The 17,263-nt window shown below is 36.9% G+C and overlaps 1 protein-coding gene across 1 annotated transcript; it reads left to right on the top strand.

Moving 5' to 3' along the window:
• Positions 1-495: 495 nt before the first annotated feature.
• Positions 496-16,393, top strand: glt8d1 (glycosyltransferase 8 domain containing 1). The gene is given in 10 exon segments (NM_001007338.1): positions 496-599; positions 764-811; positions 903-1,001; positions 3,702-3,912; positions 10,496-10,604; positions 10,701-10,785; positions 11,703-11,815; positions 13,059-13,225; positions 15,784-15,896; positions 15,990-16,393. Coding segments are annotated over 9 exon segments (1,098 nt in total). The 5' UTR covers positions 496-599; positions 764-795; the 3' UTR covers positions 16,175-16,393.
• Positions 16,394-17,263: the final 870 nt, after the last annotated feature.

Raw genomic sequence — 17,263 nt, 5'->3', positions numbered from 1 at the left:
TAATAAAGTTAAATTTAATGGTAATTTAATAATAACCTGAATAATACTTGGTATAATTACTGTTTTTAGATGGTTGGGTAAGGTTAGAACTTTATTAATAATATAAATAATACTAGGTATAATTACTCTTTTACATTACTGTGATGGTTGGGGTAGGGTTAGACGTTAATAAAATTCAATTTAATGGGTAATTTAATAAATAATATAGATAATACTATGTGTATTTACTGTTTTTACATTACTGTGATGGTTGGTTTTAGGATTAGGGTACGTGTATACGTTAATAAAGTACTATTAATACATATTTAATTAATATAAACAATTATCGGTAACTTCCGGTCGCAGCTGTATCTCTTATAGCAACGAGTCGTTTTCTCGGACGTGTTCCACTCCGATTTGTTCACTTCAAAGATTTGTTCACACACAACTTTTGCCTCATACTGTTGCGTTGAATCCTTCATTATGCTATATGCATCAGCGAAAGTCTTTTTCGGCAGCGGTGTGTTTTCTGCAGGACTGAAGGGTAACTGGGATTGTTGATGTTGAGTTGGCGTTTTGGATGAAGAGCCGGAGAGAGTCCAGTTTCTGTTACATTTAAGGTTTGACCTCTTGCACTTTCCAAGGCTTTGTGTTTTACCTCGTGTGGAGTTTCTCGCATTACTGTGATTCAACATTCTTGAATATCCACATCAGCCCAAAGTTAACTATATATTTCTGTCAGTTTACTTGCCTTGTACTCATGCTAGTGTTTGTTTTGATTCAGAGTTTAAACTGAAGGGCTTTTAATCCAGTGCCATGACTGTACGCAGAGGTAACTATATTTTACACGACTTTCACAAACTATTTACCTAAAATTGTTATATTTATACTTCAACATTTGACATGTGTCTTCTTCTTTTCAGTGAATGTGGTTATTCTTGTGCTGCTTGTTGTTGCCTTTTTAATCGTTTTGCATCGAAATCTGCTGAATCTCAACGATTTCCTGAACCAAGAGACTTCAGGTATGCAGACTCTGATGTTGTTTAAAGGTTTTTAATAGAATAGTTCATTCAAAATAATGTAAATATATTCACTTTTTAATCACCCACAAGTGGTTACAAACACACGGATTCTAAAATCTAGTGATCACAGATGGTGAGAAAACAATAGTATGACATGTTTCCATCTTTCTTTGAAATATCTACTTTGGTGTTCAACAGAAGACAGAAGCTCAAATAGGAATCTGACTGTATAATGATTTTAAAGGCATTCAGGCTTAAGAAAATGTACCGTTTCTAACTTTAACAACGATGACTTATATTGAATATATTCGCATTTGTATTGTTCAATTACATAATAATACCTGAATGCTGTTAGACTTGGACAACTTTTTAAAATACACACCGTTTATTTCAATTGTGTCTTTTTCATTATTACACTTATTAGATTTTAGATTTAATGCAGATGCATTTCACTACAAAATCATCCCAATCAATCGAAAACAATACACTACTTGACAAAAGTCTTGTTGTTGATCTCAGTTGTAAGAGCAACAATTAATAACTTGACTTCTAGTTTATCATTTGGAAAAGTGGCAGAAGGTAGATTGTTTTCAGATGAATCGTCTGTTGAACTGCATCCCAATTATCACAACTGCAGAAGACCTACTGGAACGCGCATGGACCTAAGATTCTTACTGAAATCAGTCAAGTTTGGTGAAGGAGAACTCATGGTTTGGGGTTACATTCAGTATGGGGGCATGTGAGAGATCTGCAGAGGGGATAGCAACATCTTCAGCAGGATAGCTTCCACATCCATGTTTCTGTAAGCAAAGAAGGTGCTCCAGGATTGGCCTGCCCAGTCACTAGACATGAACATTATTGAGCATGTCTGGGGTAAGATGAAGGAGGAGGCGTTGAAGATGAATCCAAAGAATCTTGTTTGACTCTTGGAGTCCTGCAAGAACACTTTCTTTGCCATTCCAGATAATGCCGAGTTCAGACTGCATGATTTTCAAAGTAGTCTTGTCACAGATGTTTTCACACTGTGTGACTATCTGGGCTTGCGTTTCGTCTCTGCTTTGTTTACACTGCAAGATGGATTGGCGACAGGGACTTTCACATTGCATGACTTTACTATAGGAAGAATCGCAGACAACTTCGTCCAAACTACGTCTCACAGCCAAAAACACGTCGTATATCTTTTGTTATTAACTACATAATGAGAAAGAAGCCTTTAATGGGGTAGAAAATGTCCATATTTGCTCACCTGGGTTTAAAGGGAATTAGCCATTTCTCCTCAACATTGATAATAAACTAATTTCTTTCTGTATGAAACGTCAAACAGACACGGTTGCTCCTGAGTCCTGTCAAACCTCCACTAGTTTTTCCTCCATTTCGTGGGTCCAAATAAACCGAAAAAGAGCGCTGTTAACTTCTCCCGCTGGCCTGCAGCAGGTATATACACACGCACACACAAGTAAATGCCGCTCTCTCATTGGCTGTAGGTGATCGCTGATGTTATTTTCAGTAAAAACTCAATTCACACGGCATGATTTGAATCGCCGACAGCTCCAGATATTCAGCACGCCAAATATCTCGCAGGCATCGGCGGCTCATCGGTGATTCTCTCAGATCGCGTCTTTGATAGTTCATACTGTGTGATTGTCACTCACGTGCACGAGCACCGATTTGCCTGTGATTTCAGGCATTTGTCTGCGATTTCTCAAAACCTGTCAGCGTGCCAAAATCGGGGCTAAAATCACGCAGTCTGAACTAGGCATTACTTTATTAATAAGTTATTTGAGTCATTGCAGAGATGTATGGATGCAGTCATATTTTATTTTGGTCCAATAAGCGTAATCCAGAGGCCGTTGCCTTTCATATGAGCCTCTGCTGATACGTAATGTAAGAGCCAGTTATGCATAATTCATTTGTGATAATAATTTAGTTAAAAAGGTTAAAACGTGATGGAAATTGATATTTAAATATAATAAGAATTTATTGTGATTGTATTATCTAAAATGCACAATTTAAAAACTTTTACTTTGGTATTTTGGCTTCCGACAGTAATTCGTCATAAGGTCATTAATGTATATGTTTAAATCCGATTGCAGTTATGAATGTTGGAAGCAACACAGTTTTTTGACCGAGCTATATCGAGTCTATTGTACCTTTATTTTTGTTTGCATTTCTTCAGTAAACCCTTTTTAAAAGAAGATTCGGTCTTCCTCGCGTTTTTTCAAATACTGGTTGTTGGATTAGAAGCTGCATAAGCATGTGCACGAATGGTGTGCCTCTACACCAAATGATCAACTAGAAGTCAAATTCATTCATTTATTCATTTTCTTGTCGGCTTAGTCCCTTTATTAATCCGGGGTCGCCACAGTGGAATGAACCGCCAACTTGTCCAGCAAGTTTTTACGCAGCGGATGCCCTTCCAGCTGCAACCCATCTCTGGGAAACAGAAGTCAAATTATTATTTGTTGCTCCTAAAACTTGGAAAGGCGACAAGACTTTTGTCAGGTAGTGTAGATTTTTCCGAATAAAGATAATCAAGTCACCTGAAGAAATTCTGTATTTATATCACAATATATATCACAGAATAACAAAATATAGCAATGTCAATTTTTCCAATGTCAAGCAGTCTTCCCTTTAAGCACCCTTGATGCACTTCAGTGACTTTCCTGTTTATTTTTATTTTTTTTCGTTGTTTTTTTTCAGACACAGTGCCTGGGATGATTTTGCCTTTTGAGACGGACTTTCTGTTGGGTCGTAAAGCCATGAGATCAGGAGAAGAGATTCCTGTGCTCATTACGGCTCCAGAGGAGAGACTGGGAGCTGCAGTCACCGCCATGAACAGCATCTACCGCAACAGCAAAGCTAATGTCGTCTTCAACATAGTGACTCTAAATGAGTCTGTGGTCCATCTTAGGTACTCCTATTATAATCCTTGGAAATGGATATTGTCGAATTATTGTTAGTGTTATGTTGCAGGAGATTTCATTAAGAATCCAAATTAGGACAAAGAGCAAAATAGAGGCATTTAGAAGAACTCGTGAAGTGCCTAAAATGTGCATTTTTATTAGATGTTTGCCGTAACTTCAACTGAAACACGGAGGGCGGGACATAATGTAGCCCCTCTCACTTAAAAAAAAAAGCCAATAGCGTTTAATCACCACTGCCAGTAAGTGTTTGAGCTAAAGCAGGGGTGTCAAACTCAATTCCTGGAGGGCCGAAGCCCTGCACAGTTTAGTTCCAACCCTGCTCCAACACACTTACATGTAGGTTTCAAACAAGCCTGAAGGACTCAATTAGTTTGATCAGGTGTTTTTAATTAGGGTTGGAACCAGAGGTGGGACCAAGTCATTGTTTGGCAAGTCACAAGTAAGTCTCAATTCATTGCCCTCAAGTCCCGAGTCAAGTCCCGAGTCAAGACAGGCAAGTCCCGAGTCAAGTCCCGAGTCAAAGGCAACAAGTCTCAAGTCAAGTCCAAAGTCCTGCAGTTTGATTTTCGAGTCTTTTCGAGTCTTTTTAACAGAAAAATAAAATATATACAGATTAGGTATGGTTGTAAGATCTGTATTAATTAAACAAACCTTTTTTTATTAAAGAACATTGCTCAGATATATAAAAATACAAATGCAATTTTCTGAAAAAGTACTGAACAGTGCTGCGTCTCGTCTCCACAGCATAATGCACAAGAACGAGTTCCACCAAAAAAAGACTCCATTTTGCCTCACATCACACAGAAATTGCAGGTCTACTGCTGTCTAATTCATTAAGTTTAGTTGTGCTATGTTATGTCTTCGGTGATCAACTTGTGATTAACCAAAATTACATAACCTCAATGTGGTAGCAGTAGACCAACTCCTGTATATGCTGCAAAGTTAAATTGAGTGAAATTGGAATTTTGTCAATTGAATCTCGTGTGTGCTGAAGAGATGGAGTAGCAAATCCGTCTAGCAGCAATGTAAAATGGTAGCACATATTGTTAATGAAGTAGGCTACTTCATACAAACAATAAAGTTGTTTTCTTCACATAACGTTGAAGAGCTTTGCTCTCTACCTTGTGTGATGCTCGTGCACGGATTTCCTCTGTTTGTGGACAAAACTGATTGCGAGTTCTCAAATTTTCTCTCGCTCTCAAATATGCACTGCTCACACACAAATTTTCTTAAGCGCTCTCAGAGATTATATGCAAACTCACAATTTGTGTAGTGTTCCCTCTTCCTTTCATGCTTTTTGATATGATTCATATTGCTGCACTGTTTAATAACAATAACCAAAATACTAAAATAGACATATATTAAATGTTTAATCTAATAAACCATAACATTTTTGGTTGTTTTATATGATGAGATATTTTCAGTTTCAAACACTTAAAGACAGAGAATAGACCAGTGGTGCCCCCCTGAAAATTTGCTTAAGGGGGGCCAGAAGAGGCCAGCTACGTCAGTGGCACCAATCAATCCACAATAATTTAGTGGCTGCTATTTATTTATTGAAATATTGCATTGTATTGCATTTATGTAAGTAGATTTAAATAAATAATGTCAACAGCAAAATCATATCGGGTTGGCCACAGGGGTGGCTAGAGTTTACACAGGGGTAACACCCCTTGTAAAAGGGTTTTCACCACTATAAGGCACCCCTGGAATAGATGTTGGATGTAAAGAATACATTTTATTTTAAAAGAATTTAAACAAAAACTAATGCAAGCAGAAATGTAACTGTGATAAAAATAAGGAAACACTTGATAAGGTATTATAGCCTACTGTACTATTCACTCTTCAAATAAATCTCACTATTAATCTCATTTTATCATGGCAGCTAAAATAAAGTAAACTAGTGTCTGCTGGCTTCCACTTTACTGATGAGATTGTGGAGGACATTTTCCATGTCATCCTCTTCATTTTGAGGAAAGCTGTTCCACAGGGCCCCTGAACACGTATATTGGCATGTACTGTGTTTTGAACAGTAGCCTACTACAGTAAAGAACTTCAATTGATCAGTTGTGGTAATACTATAGTTGCTATGGTAACACAAGTGTAATATAAACAAATTACCTAGTGCTGTATTATTTTACAATATAGGGTATTTTATACTACAAATCACTACACTTTACTGTAGTAAAACTACACTTTGTATTATTTTATCTGTTCACTATTGTTAATACTACTATAATAAGTATAATACAAGTATACAACAAGTATAATACTCAAAAACACTAGAATTTATTAAAGAATTTACCTTAACCTTTTAGTTTTTTGTGTATTGTTAATAAATAGTAAAGCAAGAAAGAAACCATATCAACATTCTTGGAATAACCCTTCGCTAAGCCTCGCCCTCCTTAGTTACTGTTGCTACGCCTGTCAAGCTTTCATGCCTGGCACATCTCTTACAGTGTGTATGCGCTGGTGTCAGACATTCCCAAGGATTTAATTAGTCATTTTTGGCAAACAGGTGAGATATCTGAGAAAGCCAGACAAAAGAGGACTGCAGTATACATTACAGGGGTATATTCACAACATAATAGCAACTGATTAGAAAATAATTTTATCAAAATTGAAGCAAGGTTGGCCTAGCCACCTCATACGCTGAACATTCAACAGCATAGTTCATGCACAGCAGGAGAGGTGAAAGTATAAAATAATCTAATAACCTAAGAAACTGATGGATTTGTGCCGAATATTAGCATCATTGACCCATAACAGTGTACAGTACCTATTACTGTCAGCATGTTTGTGTGCTCTTTATCCAGTTTTTATTCAAATTTGCAGTTAAGTGGAAGAAAAAAATTGAAATGCACATTAAAGTATAAATAACAGAAGTGAACAAATAGATTTTTCCTACCAGCAAATATTAGTGTATGTATTAATATGCGTTACAATAGCGAGGGTTTAAACTAAGCAGTGCTCACAGGGTTCAACGCTAAGGATTTTTTCTACTGGCCCGATCGGGCCAGTGGTTCTGATTTTTACTTGCCCAGCCCAAATTTTCACTGGCCCCACCAAAAAAAAAAAAGAAGTTAATCGCTATTTGAATGTGCGTGTGTGTGTGTGTGTGTATATATATACACACACACACACACACACACACACACACACAGTTGATTTCAGAATTATTAGTCCCCCTAAATTATTAGCACCCCTGTTTATTTTTTTCCCCAATTTCTATTTAACAGAGAACAGATTTTCTCAGCACATTTCTAAACATAATAGTTTTAATAACTCATCTCTAATAACTGATTTATTTTATCTTTGCCATGATGACTGTAAATAATATTTTACTAGATATTCTTCAAGACACTTCTATACAGCTTAAAGTGACATTTAAAGGCTTAACTAGGGTAATTAGGTTAACTAGGCAGGTTAGGGTAATTAGGCTAGTTATTGTATAATGATGGTTTGTTCTGTAGACAGTCTGAAAAACAATTAGCTTAAGAGGCTAATAAATTTTACCTTAAAATGGTTAAAAAAAAATGTTTTTATTCTAGCCAAAATAAAACAAATAAGATTTTGTTCAGAGGAAAAAATATTATCAGACAAAATATAAACATTTCTTTGCTTTGTTAAACATCATTTAGGAAATATTTTAAAAACAAAAAACAAAAGGGGGCTAATAAATCTGTATATATATTTACGGTAATTTTTAAAATGTTTAAGGAAAACTATTCAGTTCATCAAGGCTATATTTATAAATGTAAAAAAGGTGTAATTGTTAAATATTTATTAAAATTTTAAATAACTGCTTTGTTATTGTATTTAGTTTCAAATAAAATAATTACTCCAGACATTATTGATTTTATAACTATTACCATTAATAAATATAATAATAATTAATATTAGTGATTTCTGAAGGATCATGTGACTGGAGTAATGAAGCTGAAATCTCATCTTTAAAATCACTGGAATAAATGAATAAATTAAATGATAAACTACTTTTGAACAGTTATTTTATAGTGCAACATTTCACAATTTGTATTTATGATGAAATCATTGCAGCCCTGGTGAGCAGAAGAAGCTTGTTTTAACATATTTAATCACACTGACCCCAAACTTTTGTGCATTGTGTATAGAATATTTTATAAGTGAAAATGTGCACTTTAATTTTAACAACCCACAGACATCGTCACCAAATACAAATCGAGGTCAGACTTTCTCATATATACAGAGCCTCATTTCAATTGTCAGGTTTTGTAGAAATCGATCAATTGAATTAATCAATCTATTAAAGAAACGTTGACTATAATTCTGTATTTTAAGCTTAATTATAGAGAAGACATAGCAGATGAACCGAGACTGCATTAGATCAATGTAAATCTTTCTTTCGAGCTGTCAGTGCGGAAATGAACAAAACAACAGGCCTAATACAACATATTATACGATTAAAATATGGAAAAATTAACAGATAGTAATTTCGGTCAATTTTCCTGACGGATAAACCGAGATCAGGCTGGACAAACAGCTCTCGGTAATATTTCAGCATGCTTTCACTTTCGCATTTACCGGTAAGAATGACATCTCGCCCTGCTCATCATTCCCTCTTCATATAGCCGTATATATGGCTATTACATGATCATGATACACTGTGATATAGCCTGGGTCGTTAGTTCGTTGCATTGTTTTGTTTTCTCGCTACAATCGATACGCTCAATAGGACAGAGACCGCGTCTCATTCAGGCGATCTTGGACTGATTGATTTGGCGCGGATGCGAGCGCAACTGCTGGATATATGCTTAAAAAACGCGCTAACGGGTGAAACGAGACAGATTCCGAAACAAACGTCTATGTGTGAAAGCACCGTAAGATTGTATTTGCACACAATTGACAGACAGTCGCAGCACGCAGCTCTGGCTCGATCTGGCAGGCAAAAAGGCAGCAGCTGGCCCGATCGAGCCAGTAACATTTTGTACACTGGCCCGAGTGTCTCGCACGCTGGCCCCGGGCCATCGGGCAGTCCTTATTGTCGAGCCCTGGCTCATAATATCGAGTGGAAAAAAAGAAAAAGACCGCTGGAAAGCATAACCTGCTTTGTTTTTTTTTTTGTTTTTTTTTAAAGAAACACAGTTTAGATCTGTTTAGGATAAGAGGAGTGTGAGTTATTGCCACCTATCATTGAATGTGAATATCGAAAACAAAACCAACTTAGCTTAACTCCTTTACCGCCCCTCACACAGCTTGATCCACGCTGGCATTTCTCCTCTTGGGCTTTGGTTTTGAAAAGGGAAAAAATCCCACCACCCAGTCCAAACTTTTAGGATAGCGGGTGTCAGATTTTCACAATCCAATTGCGCAACGATTTGGCTTGTTTCCCTCGCTCGAAAGCTTGACAGAGCCTCTGCCCGTAGCTACGATTGGTAAGCCGCGATTGGTGGGTGGCGGTTTTTGGGCGTGGCTTAGCGAAGGGTCAGTTTAACAGGAGGATCCCATGAGAGCAAAAGCACTAAAGGTATGAGACGCCATCGTAAACAAAAGTCAAGCGAACGCAAAGAGACTGAATGCACGAGAGAGAGAGAGAGAGAGAGAGAGAGAGAGAGAGAGAGGTGTATGTTGTATGTGAGAGAGAGAGAGAGAGAGAGAGCGAGTATTGGCACGCGAGTATTGGCTCGATCTCAAGTTCAAATTCAAATTCTCTCTGCGTTTGCTTGACTTTTGTCCACTCCGGCGCCTCATAGTAGTCACGTTGGATACTGTCGAATCAAAACAATCTACCGTGCTTCGATTGGACGTCATGCCGAAAGCGCGCATGCTCACACACACGCGCGCGCGCGCATGCTGTCACACACAAGCACACATAAACAGAGAGAGAGAGAGCGGTCCATGTCAACATACTTTTTTATCGTTGGGCTTTTCATGGGAAGCAGCAAGTCTTTACAAGTCAATAGGGGCAAGTCCTAGTCAAAGTCCAAGTCATTTATGTTCAAGTCCAAGTCAAGTTGCAAGTCTTTTTATATTTTGTCAAGTCGAGTCTAAAGTCATCAAATTCATGACTCGAGTCTGACTCGAGTCCAAGTCACATGACTCGAGTCCACACCTCTGGTTGGAACTAAACTGTGCAGAGCTGCGACCCTTTTGGAACTGAGTTTGACACCTGTGAGCTAGAGCATCAAATGTGAAGCATCTTGAAGGGGGCGGGGCATGTTACACACTGAGGGCATTTGATTGGTCGGAAGATTTGATGAGAAACTGAAGTATGAGGTGACGGGAATAAAACCATTGATTTATTTAGCCGGAAGTGACAAACTACAAGCTTTACATGTGTACATCAGTTTTTTATCTTCTAAACACAAATTTTGACACTTTTTTTGGTGCACACTAGCTTATAGATGTTCTAAAAACTGACTATACTGATACTAAACATCTAAAACTTTAATTTCATGGGAATTTTAAAGAGATTCAAACAAAACTGAAAATTCTGTCTTCATTTTTACCCTTCGCTTGTCATAAAACTCCTAAAAACCATGCTGTTTCGTTTATTTTAATCAATAAACAAGAGTACTTTTCTCCTTTCAGTACATGGTTAAGCAAGACTGACTTGAAACACAAAATTATCGTCTTCGATCCATCGATCCTCTTGGGAAAGATTCCTACTGATGCTCAGAAGATGGAGACCGTGAGGCCGGTAAACATATATGCATTTATTTCAATTGAATTGTATGGTGTGGAGCAAAAAAATGCAAATTATTCTTCATATCTATGCCTTTATCTTATTTTTCAGTTGACGTTTGCCAGATTCTACATGCCAGCTTTCTTACCAGATGCAGAAAAGGCTATATACCTAGATGATGACGTGATTGTACAAGGTAAAGTGCATAGTTTGTAGTTTTTAAAAAGATAGTTCACCCAATTTTTTTATTTAAACCATCTTTATTTTTTTATTCTATGTTAAACACAAAAGAAGATATTTTGAAAAATGATGGAAACTGGTAACCATTGACATCCATAGGAAAAACAAATACTATGGAAGTCAATGGTTACAGGTTTTCAGCATTATTCAAAATATCTTCTTTTGTGTTTAACTGAACAACTTAAAATATAGCTGTTGGAACAAGTCAAGAGAGAGTAAATGATGACAGAATTTTCATTTTTGGGTGAACTATCCCTTTAAATACCCCAGAATTTACATCTAGGTCTAGGTTACCTTAACAGTATTTAATGTGTCTATCACCACTAATTAAATAAGTTACTAAAATACATATAATTTATATTAAAGGTTTAGTTCGGGGGTGTGGATTAAAATAAGAATTACTCTGCTTATTTTTTTTGGGGGGGGGGGGTTACCATATTTTACAACTAGTTAAGTCATCTTGAGGCACTCTAATATGTACAAACAAATAAAACAATTTTACGAGGTGGCAATTTTGTATGAATTTTCATGAAAATGTATTTCTTTTTAGAAAAAAAGTAATCTAAAAACTAATCCTGTTGTGTAATTTATATTTTTTAGTAATTACATTAATTGTGACATTGTTACAAAGACACTAAGATAAAGTGTAACCAAAAACAATATATTTTTTAATATAAATATTTTTTATTTTTGAAGGAAAGGAAAATGTGCGTACAACAGTAAACACTAGTTCACTTCTTTCCATTTTTGATGTAACCCAAGCCCTATGCCCAAGGTCTAAACATCCCAAGAAAGTTTAACACCATAATAAGGGTCAAATATAAAAATGATAGAGTCTGGAGTCATAACAGCAGTAATTGTATAATTTTGTAGGGGACATTCGGGAGCTGTTTAACACCAGTCTTAAGTCGGGTCACGTTGCAGCTTTCTCAGAGGACTGTGACTCTGCTTCCTCTAAAGGGATCGTCAGAGGAGCCGGAAATCAGGTATGACTATTCTGCACTGATCTCATCTGCTTCACTCTGTACATACAAAACAGTGGCTGTCGCCACTGCCTCGCATGGTTCAGGATTGGTAGAGCTACGCATCAATGAATTTGCTCTTCAGTGTTTGAACTCTCAGTAATGATTAAATCACACTGAACTGAGCTAAACTGAACTGAACTTAAACACTAAAACCTGGACCACACTGTTCCAGTTACTATGACCATTTATGTGAAGCTGCTTTGACACAATCTACATTGTAAAAGCGCTATACAAATAAAGCTGAATTGAATTGAATACAAAACAAAATTAGCAAAAAGACAAATTAAGGAAAGGCAACAAAAACATGCAGCAGGTTATCTGGAGGTAGCCATTATCTGGAGAGCTAAAAAGAATTGCAATTAGATTTTCCCAAAATTGTGCAACTTTTACCATGTGTTTTTAAATACAGCAGGGAAAATTAGTATTGAAAACATCACCGTTTTTCTACAAATTTACAAATGAAATTATGTTTAATAAAATGAAATGAAGCAGGAAAAAAGGATTGAATACATGAAGAAAGGGAGGTGTAGAAAGGCAGTAAGAGCCCAGACAGCAGCTGAAATCTTTCAGTAGTTTTTCAGCAACCCTCTGCCCTTCATCATTGTACACCACCTTACAAAAGTCTTGTCGCTGATCTAAGTTTTAGGAACAACAAAAAATAACTTGACTTCTAGTTGATCATTTGGTATCAGAAGTGGCTTACATGAAAGGCAAAGGCCTCTATATTGTGCTTATTTGACCACAATAAAATATGATCATGCCTTGATTTTGAATGATTTCATTAGGACAGTAAGGTCTGACTTTGCTCAGACGAAAGTCTTGTCACTGAACAGAAATAATGTCCAGTATAGAATATAAAGTCCTGCTGCAGTGGAGACAGAATGAATATTGTGTCTGACTCCATCATGAGCTTGGAGGACTGCATCCATACATCTCTGCACTGACTCAAATCACTGATTAATAAAGTCATCTGGAATGGCGAAGAGAGCATTCCTGCAGGACTCTGCGCTGTTTTGAAAGCAAGACGAGAACTAACAGCATATTGGCTGATGGTCATCATTTTTGGCTGTGTATACTGTCACTGTAGTACGTTATAAGAATCTAGTCACACCATTCAGCCTACTTCAGAGAAAGTTTTCAAGACATGCATTTCATATCTGTTATAGATTTACATTGATTTGCTTTATTACTTTATTTGCTACAGAACAGCTACATTGGTTATCTGGACTTTAAGAAGGAAGCGATTAAGAAGCTTGGAATGAGAGCAAACACTTGCTCCTTCAATCCTGGAGTCTTCGTGGCCAATTTAACCGAGTGGAAGCAGCAGAACGTCACCAGTCAGCTTGAGTTCTGGATGGAGCGCAATGCTAAGTTAGTTTTGTGTTCAGTTACTTGTGTTTGGCTCTGTTGTTTTTCTTCTTACGATGCCTTTCATTCATCAAATGCTAGAGGTAGTCTGCAGGGCTGCCAACTGTTTGAAATATGCAATTGACATTTTCTCATGCTCAGGGGTTTCCCTCTACAACAAAGGTGAGGTCTCGACAAAGGAAATCACAGGGTTCCACATTTTATAAAATAAGCTGGCAGAGTCCTTAATGGTGTATTTAATTTTTCCAAATGTTAAAAAAGACATTAGGCCTTGTAACGGGACAGATTTTCAGGGGGGCACACCAAGATTTTGCAATATTTGCCTTTTGGTTAAGAATGAGGCGAAAGCGATAATATCAGTATGGCGCTTCTTATATAAGCTATCAGATCTCTTGCTGAGTTAATAGGACAAAAATCTGGAGCAAAAAAGACAAGGAAGACCCCTACAGTAATAATAAATGGCTAAATCATGCCCTCAAAATGTTTTGCTTAAGATGCATCTGTGTTTGAAGTTTTCTTAAATAATAGTCACTTCTGACAGCGCTCGAAATTTAAATACAAAGCAACCAATGAAATTCAAGTAGGAGCTATACGGCTCACAGAAGGCAGATTAACTCTCGCGCGGCCTCTTAACGGCACAGTAACTGTCACCACTAGAGGGCGTGTATTCACAACAAACAAAGGCATAGTTTAGGAAACTTTTTAGCCCGGGACCCCCAAAATAACAATGCCAATGACTCGCGACCCCCACTATTTTCGTAAGTGTTAATAATCATACAAACGTTGCACACAACACTCACACAAACCAATCAGCCTATATAAACACAAGCATATTGACAACACAAAAAAGTTCAAGTCCCCTATCATTTTTATTATGATTATTTTATATTAACCTCATCTAATTAGACTGGTGGGCACAATATTTAAGTTACATCCCAAGTCTTTTCTTGGTTTAATTTTGGAGATTGCCACTTACACATCATACTCCATGTTTAGTGTCCTGTATGTATTTTAAATGTACGTGAGTGCTGTAACGGTGTCAGAAAGTTTAGCTGGTGCACTGACGCTGTTGCTTTGTCATTAATCTAATGTAAAAACCCTAAGGGTTGCAATTAATGTAAAAAACAACAAAAACCAAAATGCTGATGGCTTTTTGTTTGGATATTGTATTTTTTTTATGTAACTATCTTTTATCTTCTGTTGGTTATGGATTAACAATGGTAATCATAAAAGTTTATTCAAATTTATTAGATTTTTGTAAATCACTAAGCGACCCCCTCTCATTGTCCCGCGACCCCCCAGGGGGTCCCAACCCCCACTTTGAGAACCACTGGTTTAGGGGACCGTGACAGAGTGTGGTCATCCTTGCATCCTACAGGACTCTTGAAGAAATTGTGTTAATGATGAGTTTAAAAATTCAACACTTATTATGAAGGTAGTATTAAGTAGGGCTGCATGATATTGGAAAAATCTATTGCGATTTTATTTTTCTGGAATAAATATTGCAATATGAAGTTTCACAAGATAGTTTGAAAAGCAGCCTTTGACGGTTTTCTGGGAAGTCTTAACAGTATTTGGGTACAAAAATTGAATCATCACAAAACATGCTTCACTTTGATTTGTTTCTAGTCCAAATATCTAAAAATTCTTAATCAAGTAAAAATGTTTTGTTTTCAACTTCTGAAGAAATAATACAAAATGAAGAGCTTTTCTTTAAAACAAGCAAAAATTATTTGGCATTGGGGTAAGTAAAATTCTTGTTTTCTTTAAAATGTAACTAGAAACAAAAAAAATAAGAAGATAAATGTCAATAATCATTTAAATTCAATAGAAATACAGTCATTTAATATCTCTTGGTCAACTATAATCCAGACTCAACATTGCATATCTTGCAGTGTGACTATTGTAGATGCATACATTACGATATCAATGCTGAAATTATATATTGTGCAGCCCTAGTATAAAACGAGAAACGCTAAAGCAATTCCTTAAAAAATATATATATATGTAGCATGACATGGCACAAAAGCAGCAGAGCTTTCATGACTCAGTCCACTAATTGCAGTTAAAAACATTCAAATTAACTCCAAAGATTCTACCATGTTATTATTCTCTTCAAGACCATACTTTATTACCCATAGTCTGTCTATTCAGAAAGTTAGCATTATTAGTTTTTCCGCTACGTCATTTAACATAAGTTTGTAATAAACATGCGCAATCACTATGCCAAATTAAATAAGTAAATGCTTTTGATGTAGGTGTCAATGGTGAATTCGGCTCCCAAAGAAATCAGCAACCCACATCTATAATAAAGCATGTTCAATTGTTAACATATCTTATATGTTGCCTGGCCGTAGCGCTGTTCAGTTGCATTGTTTTGAAAAAGTCAATTTACACTTTACTGTGGTTTTGACTACAGTACATTGACAGTTCTCAATGTTCTCGGTAGCCCTGAGACTATTTGTATGCTACATAGGCTTAGGATTTATGGCGAGTTTTAGCAAGGTCTAAGCCTCTTTTATAGCTGCTACTGATTTTTTGTTATGGTTATTTCACTTCAGAGAGGACCTTTACAGTAAAACTTTAGCCGACAGCATGACAACACCACCAATGCTTATTGTATTCTACAAGCACCACTCGAACATTGACCCAATGTGGAACGTCCGCCATTTGGGTGAGGAAATAATCAAGACTTCAGGTTCATAAATGCTTTGTACATCTCTTATTAGTGAACAACAGTCTAATTTTTAATTGTGTGCATTTCTAGGAGCGACAGGAGCAGGGAACCGCTATTCAGCTCAGTTTGTGAAGGCTGCAAAACTCCTCCATTGGAACGGGCATTATAAGCCGTGGGGAAGAACCTCCTCTTTTTCTGACATTTGGGACAAATGGTACATTCCAGATCCCACAGGTAAATTCCATCCAATAAGGAAACACGTCGAGGAAAAATAGGGGATTGGACTTCATGTTTTGTTTATCAAAGGACTTTCTGACACAGAACTGTCTGGATGAAAACTACAGAAAAGCCTTAATGTTTTTCAGACCTTCTTAAAACCAATGAGTAAGTTATCGGGACCAACAATTGAACAGAAAAACAGCCAACGTTCTACACCAGTGCACTACCTCAGCGTTCACGGTCCAGTTTTAAAGTACTAATAACACTAACCCATCTATGGTACAGCTTTTGAAGTTGTGTAATACACTCATGTTTTATACTTCATCATTTAAACAAATAGTCATCCATTTTGGGGTGATATTATAGACCCACTTTTTTTTTATGGAACATTTCCCTATTATATACACCTGACACAATTCTTGTCACTTAGGTATCAGAAGTGGCTCTTATGAAAGGCAAAGGCCTCTAGATTACACTTATTTGACCAAAATAAAACATGTTCATGCCTTGATTTTTAATGATTTCATTAGGACAGTAAGGTCTGACTTTGCTCAGACGAAAGTCTTGTCACTTAACAGAAATAATGTCCAGTATAGAATATAAAGTCCTGCTGCAGTGGAGACAGAATGAATATTGTGTCTGACTCCATCATGAGCTTGGAGGACTGCATCCATACATCTCTGCACTGACTCAAATCACTGATTAATAAAGTCATCTGGAATGGCGAAGAAAGCGTTCCTGCAGGACTCCCAGAGTTCATCAAGATTCTTTGGATTCATCTTCAATGCCCCCTTCATCTTACCCCAGACATGCTCAATAATGTTCATGTCTGGTGACTGGGCTGGCCAATCCTGGAGCACATTGACCTTCTTTCAGGAACTTTGATGTGGAGGCTGAAGTATGAGGAGCGCTATCCTGCTCCGGCTGTTGATGTTGCCATGCAATCTGCAGATCTCTCGCACGTCCCCATACTGAATGTAACCCCAAACCATGATTTTTCCTTCACCAAACTTGACTGATTTCTGTAATAATCTTGGGTCTATGTGGGTTCCAGTAGGTCTTCTGCAGTATTTGTGATGATTGGGATGCAGATCAACAGATGACTCATTAGAAAAGTAAATCTTCTGCCACTTTTTCCAACTGAT

This window comes from Danio rerio, chromosome 11 (assembly GCF_049306965.1).
Source record: "Danio rerio strain Tuebingen ecotype United States chromosome 11, GRCz12tu, whole genome shotgun sequence".
Taxonomy (NCBI): Eukaryota; Metazoa; Chordata; class Actinopteri; order Cypriniformes; family Danionidae; genus Danio; species Danio rerio.
The sequence above is the reverse complement of the archived record's forward strand: the minus strand, read 5'-3'. Positions and strand labels throughout refer to the sequence as shown.